The 16,809-nt window shown below is 35.4% G+C and overlaps 1 protein-coding gene across 7 annotated transcripts in view; it reads left to right on the forward strand.

The window, feature by feature from the left end:
• The window catches only part of UBE3A (ubiquitin protein ligase E3A), a 100,706-nt gene that overhangs the window by 14,215 nt on the left and 69,682 nt on the right, over positions 1-16,809 (forward strand). The window contains exons 2-4 of one of the 7 annotated variants that reach the window (XM_081831483.1): positions 11,236-11,299; positions 13,463-13,582; positions 15,088-15,300. The exons of 2 other annotated variants lie outside the window; for them this stretch is intronic. In XM_081831483.1, coding sequence (XP_081687609.1) covers positions 15,149-15,300 — 152 coding nt within the window. In that variant the 5' untranslated portion in view covers positions 11,236-11,299; positions 13,463-13,582; positions 15,088-15,148. Of the gene's footprint in view, positions 1-11,235; positions 11,300-13,462; positions 13,583-15,087; positions 15,301-16,809 lie in introns of those variants that run through there. 4 more of the 7 variants (XM_081831484.1, XM_081831485.1, XM_006729440.3 and 1 more) reach the window with 4 other exon arrangements.

The following is a 16,809-nucleotide window of genomic DNA, read 5'->3' on the forward strand; positions in this document are numbered from 1 at the left end:
TATTTTTTTTAAAGATTTTATTTATTTATTTGAGACAGAGAGAATGAGAGACAGAGAGCATGAGAGGGAGGAGGGTCAGAGGGAGAAGCAGACTCCCTGCCGAGCAGGGAGCCCGATGCGGGACTCGATCCCGGGACTCCAGGATCATGACCTGAGCCGAAGGCAGTCGCTTAACCAACTGAGCCACCCAGGCGCCCAAAGATTATTTATTTTAGAGAGAGAGGGAGTACATGTGTGCGTGAGCAAGGGAGGAGCAAAGAGAGAGGGAGAGAGAATCTTAAGCAGACTCTGCTGAGCGCCCAGCCCGACTTGGGGCTCAATCCCATGACCCTGAGATCATGACCTAAACTGAAACCAAGAGTTAGACGCTTAACCAACTGAGCCACCCAGGTGCCCCAAAATGCCACCTTTTTATATATTAAGTTTTCATAAACTAAAAAAATAAAGTTTTTTGAAGTATAATTTATATCCTATGAAGTATACCCCCTTTTAAGTGTACAGTTTGATGTATTTTGATGCCTATATATATATACTGTTACAACTACCACAATTAAGATCTAGAACATTTGAATTACTCCTTAAAAATGTTCCTTTGTAGTCATTCCTCGCTTTTGGCTCTAGGCAACCATTGATCTGCTTATTAGTTTTGCCTCTTGTAGAATTGCATATAAATGATATCATAAGTTATATACTCTTCTTCTTTTGGCTTTGTTCTTTTAGCATGTATTAGAGATACATTTTGTGTTTATCACTTTTTTTAAAAAATATAGTATGACTGTGCCACAGTTGGCTTATTCATTTTTTTGGTGAACATTTAGATTTTTTTCCAGCATTAGGCTGTTGTGAATAAAGGTACTCTTTGCATGTGTCTTTGTGTGAAGATATTTTCATCTCTCCAGGGTAAACACCTTAAGTTGTAATTACTGGATCACATGACAAATTTATGTTCATATTTATAAGGCATTATTTTCCAGGTAGTTATACAATTTTGCATTCCCACCAGCAGTGTATGAAAGTTCCAGTTCTTCCAAATCCTTGTCAGCATTTGATACTCTCAAATTGCAGACATTCCGATGGGTGTGTGGTGGTATCCCATTGCAGTTTCTTTTTCTTTAACTATGGTAAAATACACGTAACATAAAAATCCATCATTTTGGGCGCCTGGGTGGCTCAGTTGGTTAAGCGACTGCCTTCGGCTCAGGTCATGATCCTGGAGTCCCGGGACCGAGTCCCGCATCGGGCTCCCTGCTCTGCGGGGAGTCTGCTTCTCCCTCTGACCCTCCCCCCTCTCATGCTCTATCTCATTCTCTCTGTCTCAAATAAATAAATAAAATCTTTAAAAAAAAAAAAATCCATCATTTTAACTTTTTTTAAGTGTACAGTTCAGTGACATAAAGTATATTCATGTTGTGCAGCCATCACTCTTACTCATCTCTGGAACTTCTTCATCATCCCAAACTCAAATTCTGTACTTGTTAAACAGTAACACTCCCCTGCCCCTGTTATCTTCCCCCTCCCTCCAGCCTCCAGTGACCACTGTTACACTTTCTGTCTCTAAGAATTTGACTATTCTAGCTACTTACGTAAGTGTAATCATACAATAGTTGTCCTTTTGCTTCTGGCTTGTTTCACTTACCATAATATCCTCAAGGTTCACTCATGTTACAGCATGTATCAGAATTTCCTTCCTTCCTTCTTTCCATTTATTTTTGAGAGAAAGAGTGAGCATGCGAACCCACACATGAGCGGGGGGAAGGGCAGAGGAAGGAGAGAAGCAGACTCCTCGCTGAGCAGGGAGCCCAATGCTGGGCTTGATCTCACAACCCTGAGATCATGACCTGAGTGAAATCAAGAGTCTGAAGCTCAAGTGACTGAGCCATCCAGGTGCCCCTCCTTCTTTTGTAAGGCTGAATAGTATTTCTCTGTATGTAAAAATACCACATTTGTTTAACCATTCATTCACTGGACACTTGGGTTGCTTCTTTTGGCTATTATGAATAGGCTGCTGTAAACATGGGTATACAGATAATCTCTTCAAGTTCTTGCTTTCAGTTGTTGCATGTTTAGTTCTTGGGTATATACCTAGGAATGGTATTGCAGGGCCATATGGTAATTCTGTTTAATTTTGGGGGGTGAATCGGTATACCATTTTCCACAGTGGCTGTACCCATTTTACTTCCTACCAGCAATCACAAGATTCCAGTTTCTCCACATCCTTGCTAACACTTGTTGTTTTGTTATTTTTAAAAAACAATTTTCATACTAAAGGGTGTGAAGTATCATGGTTTTTACATTTCCCTGATGAAGAATGATGTTGAGACGTTTTTATGTGTTTATAGGCCATGTGTATATCTTTTTTGAGTATCCATATACTTCGCTCATTCTTTTCAGGATACAAACTCTTTATTAGATATATCTATTTTTTCTGTGTCATTACTGATTTTTTTTTGTTAATTATTAATTACCAAGAGAGGAGTACTGAGACCTTCAACTGTAATTGTGAGCTTGCCATCTTTTCTTTCAGGTCTGTCCATTTTTGCCTCATGTATTTTGAAGCTCTAGCTATTAGGTGCTTTCACATTTAGGACTGTTAGATCTCTTTGTTGAATTGATTATTGTTATGAAATATCTCTCTGTGGTTCTCTGGTAATGTTCTTATCCCAAAGTCTCCTTTGTCTGGTATTAGTATAACCAGTCCTCCTTTGTTATGATTCATGTTTGAATATTATATCTTTTCCAACTTACCTGTCATTATGTATAGTGTCTTTCTTTTGACAATATATAGTTGCATCTTTTTGATTGATTTTTATAATTTCTTGCTGTATTCAGTCCATTTGCATTTATTATAATTGACTATATGGTTAGGTTTAAGACTACCAAGTTACTATTCGTTTTCTCTTTGTTCCATCTATCTTCTTTCTCCCCTTTCCTGTTTTCTTTTGGATTGAGTGTTTTTATAGAAGTTTGTTTGATCTTTGCTGCTAGCTTATACCTTATTCTTCCTCTGCCCCCAGTGGTTGTGCTAGTACTTACAATATTCCTTAGTTTATATCAGTCTCTCTCTCTATATATATATATTTATCAGTATATTGTGAGAATTCTAATACAGTATAAATTTGTTTACACTCTGTCATCCTTTTGGGTATTGTAGTCTTAAATTTTACTTCTGTATAAGTTATAAACTCCACAGTCTTATTTGTAATTATTTCTTTTAAACGGCCAGTTGTTTTGTAAAGACATTTAAAAACCAAGAAATTGTCAAACCAAGTTATTAAACCAAATTATCAACATTTTTTGGTATTTATGCTCATACTTACCATTTTCATTTTCCTTTGTGTAGATTTGTATAGATTTCTTTATGTAGACCCAGGTTTGAAGGACTTAGAAATTTTTAAAGTGCAGATCTTTTGGCTAAAAAACTTTTAGGTTTTGTTTGCATGAAAATGCCTCTATTTCATTTTTATTGTTTTATTAGGAAAAATACTCAAATTCATACAGGTGTGAAATAATTGTAGAATGTAATTCCACAATTAACATTTTGCTTTGTGTCATATCTGTCCATCCATTAATTTGTTTTATTTTTTTGATGCTTTTCAGAGTAAGTTGCAGTTATTAGTATTCCTCATCCTTAACTTCAGCATGTATATTGTAACTAAAACTTAGTAATTTATAACTTTAGTATATTGAATTTAACTGATTTTGGTATATTGTTCCAGTTATTAACAAATCACCCTTAAATATCAACATTTAGTTTGCTTATGAATTTGTGCTTTGTGCAGAGACTGGAAAGCATAGTTTGTCTTGGCTTTAAGCTTGTCAGAGAAGCTTGATAACTGATGTAATTTGATAATTGAAGGCTGGAATCATCTGAAGGATGGCTCACAAATCTGGAGATTGATGCTGGCTGTCAGGACTTCAGCTAGAGTTCAGGACTATGTTGCCTTTATATGTATGTGGTTGCTTGGCTTCCTTGCCAAGTGGCTGACTTATTCAATATGGCAGTGAATGGCATTTTTATGACCTAGCATTAAGTCACAGAGTACCACATTCTCTTGACTGAAAGAATCACAGAGGCCACTCAAATTAAAGGAGAAAGGACATAGACCCCACTACCTGATGGAGAATGCCAGTGTTGACCTTGTAAGAAGAGCATGTGTGATGGATTATATTGTGGTGGCAATCTTTGGAAAATAAAATCTACCACATACATCATTCCATGAGTTTTGACAAATGTGTACACCTTTGCAGCACTTAAGTCCTATCAAGTTATAGAACCTATACCCATTCCTAGTCAGTTCCTGTCCCCATATCACTTCTCCAAATCAACCATTGTTCTGGTCACTTTTCATCCTAGATTAGTTTACCTTGCACTAGAATTTATATGAGGTTACTTTTACTCAGCATAATATTTTTGAAATTCATCCATGTTACTGCATGTATCAGTTGTTTGTAACTTCATTCTTACACTGTTTTCAGTTCCTAGCTGTTAGGAATAAAGCTAAAATGAACAATTATTTGAAAGTCTGTGTGGATATATATGATATCTTTTCTCTTGGGTAAGTGCCTAAGATTGTGATTTTTGGGTTATAGGGTAGTTACAATACCAGATCTTTTCTCCAAATTGGTTTGTTTTGTTTTACACTCCTACCAACAGTATATGAGATTTCCAGGGAGGAACAGAGGAGGAGGAAGAAGGAGGGGGAATGAATCTCAAGCAGACTGTGCTGAGCACAGAACCCAGTGCAGGGCTCGATCCCATGACCCCAAGATCATGACCTGAGCCGAAACCAAGAGTCTGATGCTTAACCAACTGAGCCACCCAGGTGCCCCATTTTAGCTTTTTGTTTCTGATAAGTCTATGGTTATACCCATCTTCCTTCCCCTGTACTTAGGGTCTTTTCTCTCTGGCCTCCTTTTAAGATTTTCTCTTTATCACTGGTTTGTGACTATCCTGCTTAGGATTTGTTCAGTTTTTCTGTTTTTGTTTTTTTGATTTGTGCATTTATGGTTTCATCAAATTTGAAATAAGTGTCAGCCATTGTTTCTTCTATGTATTTTTTAAATCACTTCCCTTCCTCTTACGTGGTCTCTTTTTCTTGGGACTCCAGTTACATATGTGTTAGACCATTTGATCTTGTCTTCAGGTCATTAACATATTATTTTTAGTCTTTTTGTCTCTCTGTGCTTCAGTTTGCTTTGTTTTCTGTTTCATTGTTCCTTTTTTTCTTCCTATAGTGTCAAATACTTTCAGATATCTTAGTTTGTATTTCTAAAACTTCCATTTGATTTGTGTTTTCCATTTCTTACATAGCCTTTGAATTTTTGACCATATTTATAATAGTATTTGAAAGCCCTTATCTACTGGTTCCATCAGTTTCTTCATTTCAGGGTCCATTGATTGGTTTTTTCTCTTGGTTCTGGGTCATATTTCCTTGTTTGCCTATTTAGTAATTTCTTACTGGATGCTGCACATCGTAATAGTCTGTTGTTGAGTGACTAGATTTTGTTGTTTTTTTGAGTATTAAACTTTGTTTTGGCAGCCAGCTAAGTAACTTGCTGGTCACTTTGATCCCTCAAGGTTATATTAGGGTGTGTCTGCAGAAGTCTTTATTTGAGGCTAGTAGTTACTATAAAGGCATGGCCCTTCTTAGTTCTCTACAAAATATCCCTAGTGTGGGTATATTCTCTTCACTCTGGTTCGGGGGAGTTTAGGGATTTCCCAGTCCTGTATGAGCACTGGGAATATTTCAGCTCACTGCTCCTCTTTCTCTAGTTTCAAGGAGTCTTTTACCTTACAGTTTAGGAGCAGAATCAAAGGATTGCCAAGTGGCAGAATTCTGGAGCCTTTTCTCTGCATAACTGCCTTCCTCTCATTCTGTTTTACAAATTCAGCCTCTGGAACTCTGAGTTTTTCACTTTAGTGATACTGTTGCCCTCTGATTAGATTTCCCCTTTATTGGCTACAGATTGGAAAGTGCCTCCAGACAGAAATCTGAGCATTGGGGTGCTCACTTCATTTCTGTTGGTTCTCTCATGGATCACAGTCCTGCATTGTCTGTTACCCAGATCTGAAAACAGCTGTTTCATATGTTGTTTTTTTTTTTTTTTGGACAAGAAGCCACTTACCATACTTTTGGGTCTTTCTCTGGGCTTACCTTCTGTTCCACTTACTGTTTATCTAATGCTCATACCTTACCTTAAAATAAACTTTTGATTGAAGTATAATATACATACAGAAGAGTGCACATAAAATGTACGCATAGCTTGTCGAACTTTCACACAGTGAGTACATTTAGCCAGCAGTCAGATCAAGAAATAACAGCAGCAGCAACTCTGAAGCCCCTTTACACTCTTTGTTACTACCTCTCTTCCCTCAAGAGTAACCACTATCTTGACTTCTAATAGCATAGACTAGATTTTCCTGTTTTTATGCTTTATATAACTAGAGTCCATCATATTTAGTTGTGTCTGGCTTCTCTCACTTAACATATTTATGACATTCATCCACATTGTTGGTTGTAGTCGTTGATAGTTTATGATAGTTGCTGTATAGTATTCCACTTTAGGAATATTCCACAATTTATTCATTTTGCTGTTGATGGACAGATAATTTAGTTACTTTCGGTTTGGGACTACTTAGAATATTGCTATTCTAAACATTCCACTAAATATATACTCATTTCTGTTTGATGTATGCTTAGAAGTGGAAGTTTCAAGTCCTAGAGTATGCATGCATTTAGTTTTAGTAAGTACTGTCAGGTTTTTGAGAGTTGTACTGATTTTAATTATACTATTTAATATTCTGTGGTTTAATCCCTGGTAGAACAAGTTTCTTGAGAAAAAGAGACATTATTCTTCCGTTAGAAGGTGAAATTTTCTTGGTTATTTTGGTATGCTTGGTCTTCAAAACTTTTGTTAAATTGGCATTGGATTAAATTTGTGTTAATTGGGAAAAAATGATACCCTTGTTTGTTTATACATGAATTCCATTTGGAACTAGCCCAAAATCCTTTGTCAGGATCCTGATTGTTTTTTTTTTTTTGTAGAGGGGAGGTGTGGTGTCAAGAAAACATAGTTTCCATTACTATGAGAATAAAAAATATGGATAAAATGAGCCGTACCATGAACCAGTTTACAACTAGAAGCACTGATAAATGTATATAGATAGCTATAATATAAGGCAGAAAATAATATAGGGTAGAAATTAATAAGTATTGTATTAATAGCATATAATAAGACCCAAAAGACAGTGGTTATTTACAGAAGAGCTTAGAGAACCCTGTGAGATACAGCCTTTAGAATGAATAGAGTTTTTAATAGGGTATGGTAGATTGTTGTTGGATGGAGTTTAGTTAGGAAAGGATAGGGAAGTATTTCTGAGTGAAGTGACCTGAGAAACAAAACATTGAAGTCAGAAATACTGATGGCGGCCAGTATGTAATAACCAGTAATCCAGGGATGGGACTAGATCATCAAGTGCCTGGTAATAATGTTATGTAGTGGGCAGTAAGGCTTGTATGAAAGGGTAGAGATCAGTGACAAGGACCACATATGATATGTAGAGTTTGAAATGTATCTTGTAGGCATTAGGGAGGCATAGACTGTTTTGAGCTTGAGAGTGATATGACAAAGTTGGGAAGATAATTCTAGTAGAGGGAGTAAAGGATACAGGCAAATGGGAAACCAGGTGAAGTAATGAGGGTCTGTACTATTTTGGTATACGTGGAGAAAAATAAGGAAACGAGATACTTCAAAGGTAAAATTTACAGGATTTGATTATAAATCAGAAGTATGGTACAGTGGAATGAGGATAGCCTTTAGAATCAGACAACTTGTGTTTGAATCATAACCTTTATTTACTAGTTAAATGATCTAAATAAAGCAAGTCACTTAAGAGAAAACTTTCCTCTCTGTGAGTATCTTCAAGCATTAGAAGTATAAAAATGAATGATCCAGAGTCTGGACTGGCAGGTTTGGGCCAAGTTGTGTATAGTTTGATCTGAAATGTTTGGAAGATTTAGTTTTATTCTGAAAGCAACTAAAAGTCAACAAAGGAAGAATTGGGAGTAGTGTTGGAATATGGGAGATTTCTGAGATAGAATTGGTAGCACTGGGTGAACAATTTGCTGTACTGGGAAAGAGGGGGCCTTCTCTTTAGAATATGACTAGGCGAATGGACTGATAGAGCCATTATTATCTCACAAGGTTTTTCTTAATATGTGTGCTAAATCTTGCTCATGCCTCAGAGCTTAGTTTATATGTCACTTCATGAAGAATGCCTCTCCTGTTTTCCCAGATTGTCAGAACTCTATATACACTTACCATATCCTGTGTTTCTCTCTCATAACACTGAATTATACATTGCAAATGCATAATTTACTGTGGTTTTTTATTATTTGTACCCATTTTGCTTATTACATGAGGACAAGAGATTATGTCTAATTTCTTTAACTGTGTTTTGTTGTTTTTTTTTTTAAAGATTTTATTTATTTATTTGACAGAGAGACAGCGAGAGAGGAAACACAAGCAGGGGGAGTGGGAGAGGGAGAAGCAGGCTTCCCGCCGAGCAGGGAGCCCGATGCGGGGCTCAATCCCAGGACCCTGAGATCATGACCTGAGCCGAAGGCAGTCGCTTAACCAACTGAGCCACCCAGGCGCCCCTTTAACTGTGTTTTTATCCACTTCATAGGCACTCAAAATCTATTACACTTTTTTAATTGAGATATAATTGATGTATAACACTGTATTAGTTTCAGCTAGTAGACATTTTTTGAATGAATGAATAAGAATTTGAAGGTTAACAAGTATCAACCCGCATAGTGGTTAGGCTAAATAAAAATGAGAGGGAGAAAATAAAGAATGGCAACAATTTTTTCAGTCTGTAACTAGAAGAACAGCTAGATGGGGCACATTTAAGTTGGGAGTGAGTTTTTTGGGAAATAATTGAATTTGATTTTAGATGCTAATGATAACATCAAGTGTATGTGTACCATTGGTAATTGAGAGTAGCAGACTTAAAACTCAAGTTAAAGACTTAAAGATGTAGAGTTAGGGATCCTAAGTATAGAGGTGCTATGGAAATGGATGGAATTGCACGGATAATTAATTTAGGTTAAGGACTAGTGCAAGAAACTTGAGTGACCAAGAATGAGAGCTAGGAAGGTGAATTAACAGAAGGCCTAGTTGCTGTCAGAGGTAGAATGTAGGTAGGTACAGCATTATGGAAGTGAGAGGAGGTGAGGAACGATTAGTAGAGTGAAATGCTACAGAAATAAAGTAGGATTAGGGGCCACAGGATTTAGAATACACAGGAAAGATGATGACTTCTGTAAGAAAAATGTCAGTAGGTGGAAGGTATTGTATATCAGCAGCTGAGCTAATGGTTTTCAGGTCTTTCAGCAGTTGAAGGAAAATAAGGAGCCAGTACTCATGGGTTAATGGAGTTGAGGGGATTATGTGGGGAATACTATATGAAAGCAGTATTTAAACATTTTAGCCTAACTATAGAATGGATGAGAATAGTCTTTGATCAGTTGTGAAATTTATAAATGTACAAAACTTAAAAGAGTTTCAACAAGAAGCTTTACCCATAAATTTAAGAGATAACCATGGTGCAAAGGAGAAGGGAAGTGCTGAGGGAACGCAACAAAAAAGTGATAGAAAAGGTAGTCTGTGAAATTAAGGTTTGACCTAGGTTTAGAAAGAGGTGAAGGAAATAGGCTATTGGAGAGGAGATGAAGCACATACCAGATGTAGTAATAATAATACAGACATGTATATATGTGTTGTGTATATATAGAGTGAGATTTGGAAGAGATGAAGCACATACCAGGTATAGTAATAATAATATAGAGACATGTATATATGTGTTGTGTATATATAGAGTGAGATTTGGAAGATGGACCATTTTAAGAATAATGAAAATGTTAGAGGGGCAGATGAATGTAGACCAATAAAGGCATATCTTACTAGATTTCATTTTTTATTCTTAGATTATTATTAGACTGAGCCCTCTGTTGGAGAGGGACACAGATATAAATAAAGGCACTAGATCTGGTATTAGGGTGCTAATGGTAAATTTGCAAAGATAATACCTAACATTTCTGGTTCTTAAGGTTTGTCTTGCTTATCCTATATCATTCTAGATTTGGTATATTTCCCTGTTTTTATGTGTTCCTAATCTTCTAAGGCAAGGTTTCTCAAATTGGGATATGTGCATTGCCTGAAATGTATGTTAAAAATACAGATTCATGTACCCCCACTTTATGCACTGAATCACAGTCTTTGAAAGTAGAGATCAGGTATCCATTTTTTTTACAGATTTTCCCAGCTGATTCTATTATTGAATAGATTGAGACCTTGGTCCTCTAAGGTCTTAAAACTTGGTTAATTAAAAAAATATGTATATGCTGAGCATTCATTTTTCTACCATCAACCTGTAGGGCACTGGGTGGGTTTCTTAATCTTTGGGAATTGGTTTCTTCATATATGATGAAAGGAAATGGGTTAAAAGATTGCAGTTCTTATTCCACTGAGAAATGCTCCGATCATATACAAATGAGTTAAGAATTTACAGTGATTATTTGGGTGCATGCTTCAAGCTCAGAATTTGGTTTTTGGTGAGTTTAGTTTCGATAGAAATGTTAAATATTTTATTTAAGAAATAGTCATTGTTACCATGTATTGAGCTCCTGTTATGTGCCAGGAAGCATTGTCCTACGTACTGTGAAAACATTTTCTCTAAAACTCAAAATGACCTGACACCTGAGACTCAGAGACAAAAGACCTGCCTGAGGCTGCTAATCTAGGAGGTAGTGGACAGGTGCCTGTAAAATGTACCTAACATAGCAGGTGCTTAGCATAGAGAATTTAATTAAAAGCTAAATTGTTATAGGTATCTGAAGGAATTAGAGGCATATAGTCAAACAGTTTTCATACATTTTCAGCCCTTTTGGAAGAAGGGAAGAGTAAAGAAATGGCAAGCTGTAAGCCCTGTGGATGAATATGGGAAACGTGGCTCTGCCAGCTGAAAGCACTGAGGCAACAGGGCCTGTCTGACCACCCTTGCATGCATCCTGGCAACAGCATTAGGGACACTTGTCTGTTCATATGTTTTTGGATATTCATAAATATTAACAAAATGAATTTCCTTTTAATGAATTTTGGGGGAAAATTTCTTTTGAGTTTATCCAGTTGTTATGTGAAAAGAATTGAGTGAGGTGTTTTATATTTTAGGTTAAAAATCTGTAAGAACCTGATTTTAGAATTCACCAGCTCCTCAGAAGTTTGGCGAAATATGGTATGTTTCTGTTTTTATTTTTTGGAATTCAAAATTGCATGTGTATCTTAATGTCATAGTTAGAATATAATGACAAACATTTTCAGCAAATTTGGGTGCTTGCCATTTTTAAAGCAATGTGCAAGGTACTAAATCACTGTGCTGCCAGGTAGACTATGAGGGACATAAGTGGGATTCTGAAAGAAATCAGAAGAGGTTAATGTGTTATGAGAAGTGAAATCTTATGCATGAGAAGATTGGATGGGGCAGGTTTGGCTGTTAGACTATATGAGTTTAATAATAGCTTCCATTTTTTGAGCTCTTACTATGTGCCAGGCACTATTCTGAGCAATTTTATATGTTGGTTTGTTCATCCTCAGGACAGCCCTCTGAAAAAGACACTATTGTACTCTTAGTTCTCCCTATGAATGAAATGAGGCTCAGAATGGTTAAGGAACTTGCCCAAGAGTTGCCATCTAGTAAGTGACCAAACAGGGACTTGAATCCAGATTGGCTCTGGAGCTTGTTTGTGCTCTGTTGAGCACTGGACCTCATAAAAAAGGAGACTAGTAGAGAGAACTTGACTCAGTAATTTTCAAAATACATGTAGCTCTTCAATGAATTAATTTACTTCCGTTGATTAGTTAAGAGGTATTTTAACTTAAGACGTTGACAGATTAGAAAGTTAGACTTCTTTGGATCTTCTAAATCTATATACACATTTAGTATTATGAGAGAGAACCCAAGAGGGAACATGGTTCATTTCAGGGACGCCATTGCCTCTTCCTCACGTGGCCTCAGGAATGTCCTAGGCTCTTATTAGGAGACATGTAGCTATGATAGGGAAATTGTATTATTCCAGGGATTATAAGTCCCATTTATTGAAGTCACCTAAAGTTATTTATATATATTAAGGCCAACCCTCACCTTTATTTGAATTTGAAGCCCAAGTTTATAGACTGCTGTAGAGGTATGGGCCTAAGCACTGATATTTCAAGTCTTCTCTTCGTATTCTCAGATACCTTACTATTTTATATTGAGTTTTGGGTCCATGCTGGTAACCACCTTCTGTAGTTGTCTCTTGTCACTTTGAAGTGACTATCAAAGGGTATTTTATTTTATTTTATTTAGTTAACTGTCAAGGGTATTTTTTTCTCCCTCTTAATTTTCTCATTTTTCCTTAGTTCACTTTTCAGATTTGGCCTGGATATACAGTTTGGTAGGGAAATAATTAAGGGGAAAACTAGCTGCACAAAATGAGTTCTCAATACTGGGATATTTCAGATGTAGATCTTTGCCAGAATTATGTAGGATTAGGATGTCTGATAAATTTGAACCATGACAATCAAGAAAGTTCAGCTAAGGCCACGTAAGGGAATCAAAAGATCCTAGGTTGAGGGAGGAGGACATATTTTTATATTTTGCCAATCTCTTCATGAAATTGAGTATTAGTGGATTTATGGCTGAGAAAGAATAGAAAGGATTTTCATGAAGTACCCAAGATGTTTGGGCTAATGTTAGATTACCTTACTTAAATATAGAATAAGTAGGACTAGACTTTGTGTGTGTGTGTGTGTGTGTGTGTGTGTATGTATATAATTATTTATTAAGCATTTGACTACCTGGAAAACCCTATGACTGTTAGTCTTATTTAAACAATTGCCATATTCTAAATCTTTGCTCCATTACATATACATAACTTATGAAACTCTCCTATAGTAAAACTAAGACCAAAAAATTCTAACCCTGGATAGGAAATCGGTAGGTTTGAGTTTTAATCTTAGCTTCTGCACTAATTCTAAAATCTTGGGCAAGTCAATTAATCACTCTAAGTCTGCTTAGTTTGTTTTTTGTTTGTTTTCTTAAATTCTTACTGTAGTATCTGCCCTGATGAGGTAGAGCCAAAGTTGTCATGAGACTCAAGCAAGATACTGTTGACCAGAGTGCACTGTAAACTGTAACACTCCATAAAAGTACAAGAGATTATCACCACATTTTCTCAAGAGATCATTTAAGGGGAAAAATAATGCTGGAAAATAGTCCTTAAAAGCATTTCTATAATAATTACTCTTCTGATGAATGTTGCATTGACACCTAATTTGAAGCTTTGAAGATTATTTTTTGAACGATGGATTGGGTTTATATATTAAAGTGTTCTAACTAAAGATTTGTTTAATTTGTTAGAGTTATTAAACCTACGCTCAGATCAAGTTAGCAGCTAGACTGGTGTGACAACCTGTTTTTAATCAGTGACTCAAAGCTGTGATCACCCTGATGTCACCGAATGGCCACAGCTTGTAAAAGGTAATTTTGAATGTTATTTTACAGCCTTTAAAAGGCTGTTATTGTAAAGTAAAATACGTGCTGTAAAAAATGAAGAAAATGTATAGTTGGCAGGAATAATGTGAATAGTTTACCTAAGTGTTAATGCGCTTCTCCATTAAATATCCTTCCTAAAATATTTTATGCTTTTCCCCCCCAGTTCTGTGTGTATAAGTAAACAGGAAGGTATTTCTCAAAAATTTCAAGTTTTTAAATATGTTATTATGAACATTATAAAAACTATGAAAAAATTCTCAATGTGCATTTTATGTGGTGAGAGTTCTAACTAAAATGCTTCTCTAGAAATTTTTACAACTTTAATAAGGTGTGATTTTCTTTCCTAAAGAGTTGCAGTGGAGGTAAAAGGAGTGACTTGCAGGCTGGACAAGCTGCACCCATTATTATTGGAAATGAGCCTCCATTTGAATGTTCTGGCTCATGCTGCAGTATTTAGATTAGGAGGCATTTTGTGATCACTTTTCTGTGATCCAGATCAAGACCCTAAAATAGAGACTTCCAATACTTATTTTTTATTTTCTAATATTACTTACTATTTGTTTTAAAATTTTTTTTCTGGTTTGTTATTGTGACAAATTTTAGGTTAACCTGAGTCAGTACTTTTTTTTTTTTTTTCCCTCTTTGGTTATATCCTGAATTTGGTAAAGTTATGAACATGTACTAGATCCTTACTTCCAAAACTCGACAGTGATGAATAAAGAGACTCTTTAGTGGCCAAAGTAAAGCTTTGAAACAATTGGTAGATGTTAGATAATTTCATAGTTTTGGAAATGAATGCTAACTTTAGGATATTTTTTGGTAAGTTATTTACAGTATTACAGCAATATAAGCAGAATGACTAGAAATTTATTCAGACATGTACTATTACTTATAACTGCCAGAAAAGTGTTTCTGTTAGTTTTTTGTATATTCACTTTTCTTTTAATTAAAAACAATTTCCATTTTGAGTAGAAAACAGCTTGGGCTAATAACCATGTTTATGAGACCCAGGATAGACTTGTTTTAGGGTAATACTCTTTCATTCCTTCCTTATTCTTTTGTCCTTCTGTTAGACTGAATTGGTTTAATTACTTGGTTTGACAAATAAATGTTTTTTTGTAGCTCACTTGAATATATGTTAATATTAAATGGTAATCCACTATATTTATAATAATTTGGTGACAATTTGATGCTAATGTTTACATATTCTCTTGTTTAGGGAACAGAAATTGGAAAACAGTGTAGTTACCTTTTGATGATGTATTTAACTTCTATCCCATTTCTCAAAACTTTGTAGCAGTTATATATTGTGCTTCTAAGACTCGGATTTGTTTTCCCTCTGCTTGTGTCTTACCTTTTTGCAGTAGTATTTTAATTTTCCTGTCATTGTGTCCTCATTTTTTTTCCTCTCTCTTTCTCTATCCCTGTTAATTTTGAAAGTTTTGCCGCCTGCGTGTTTGAAAGCTTCTAATCTGCCTCTCTTCCCTTAGTGCCAGCAGGTTTATTTTTTGTTTTGCAAGCCTGCTCTGCCTCCTTACAGTATGACATCTGATGCTGGAGGGTCGCACTTTCAAAAATGAGTCAGCTGGTACATGGGGTTATCATCAGTTTTTAGCTCTTCTGTCTGAGACATACAAACAAGTTTGGAAGCAATCTTGGGGTACTTACCCACAAGGCTGGTGGAGACCAGGTGTGTCACAAAGGTGATTTGCTTGCTCCCTGGGGGAGAGGGTGGAGTGAAATTTTTGCATTTGTGTCAGTGCCAAGTCACTGTCACCTCCAGCATGCCCCAATTTTTAGTTCTAATATAACTTTGTGCAAAATTGAAAATGTAAATATACTGCAAAGAGGATCTAAAATATTTGAGCTGCTGGAGTCTCTCTCTCTCTTTTTTTTTTTTTTTTTTGCATTCTTGTCCTTGGACTCTAAATGAACTGCAGTGAGGGGTAATTTTGAAAATCTAATAAAGAAGTAAGATTTTTAAAAGCTAAGAAATGTGGAGAACAGTTTGTTTCTTTTTTTTCTTTTTTTTTTGGCTGGTGGCTCTAATTTTAAGATTCTTTTGTTAAAGTTGTTCACAATTAGAAGTCTCAAGTCAGTGATAAATTTACAGATCAGGTCATTGTAATGTCATTTGGAAAATTTAGTTTTTGATCTCTAAAAAAATTTTTGAGAATTTGAGTGTTAGCAATCAAGATTATGTTGATTTAACTTAGTATACATTGACCAATGCTGTTTATAAAACTGAATAGGGTAACAGGAATTTATTTTTTTAACAGCATGGTAGGAATAGGCAAAATTCATTCGTACCCCAAAATGAAAGTAAGACTTTTTAATGTCTTAGAATTTTGAATATTTCTATTCAAGATAGTAATAGTATATTAAAAAATAATAGAAAACAACTGGCAACTATTTATAACTGAAATCAGTTCACAATTATCCATAGTAAAATTTTAATACCCCAGCTTGGTACACTTTTGATAGGTAATGCATTTTGCCAGTATATTTTCAGGGAAGATTAATTTCATTGTTGAACCAAGATAATTGTGATTAGAATGGTAAATCTGACTTAAAGTGTCTCAAAATTCACTAAGGCTATTAGATTAAAATTTGAATTATCTAGAGCAGAAGTTAGCAAACTTTTTCTCAACAGGCCGGATAATAAATACTTTAGGCTTTGTGGGGCATATATGTCTTGTCAGTTTCTCACCTCTGCTCTTGCAGTGTCAAAGCAGCCATGGACAATGTATGTAAATGAATGAATTGTGGCTGTATTCTAATACTACAGAAATAGGTGCCTGACCCAGGCCTTAGTTTGTTGTCCCAGGAAATAGTTTGCTGACCCCTGATCTAAATATAGTTTGGGACTGTGAATACCAGTGAATACTTTTGATATTTTGGATAACCAATAGTTGGCTGTAGAAAGTTTCATAGTTGTATGTTTTTATTATAAATATTTGACTTTGTGAATAATTATGATTTATTATACATTTTACTCCTTTGTATGTTGGTATCTAAATAGTGTTTACAGTTTCCTTTCCTTAAAAAAATGCACTGACTTTTTTATTAGTCCAGCTTTTATAATAAACGTGTTGAATGGCAATCTGATTTGATCACTTTTTTCTTCTGTTAAAATCTTTAGTTACTTTTAAAACTGTTAACGATTAAATCTTGTTTTCAAATTTGTCTACTAATATAACATGTCTGCCCAT

This window comes from Leptonychotes weddellii, chromosome 9, assembly GCF_054177405.1.
Source record: "Leptonychotes weddellii isolate Sample4059 chromosome 9, ASM5417740v2, whole genome shotgun sequence".
In the NCBI taxonomy this organism is placed as follows: domain Eukaryota; kingdom Metazoa; phylum Chordata; class Mammalia; order Carnivora; family Phocidae; genus Leptonychotes; species Leptonychotes weddellii.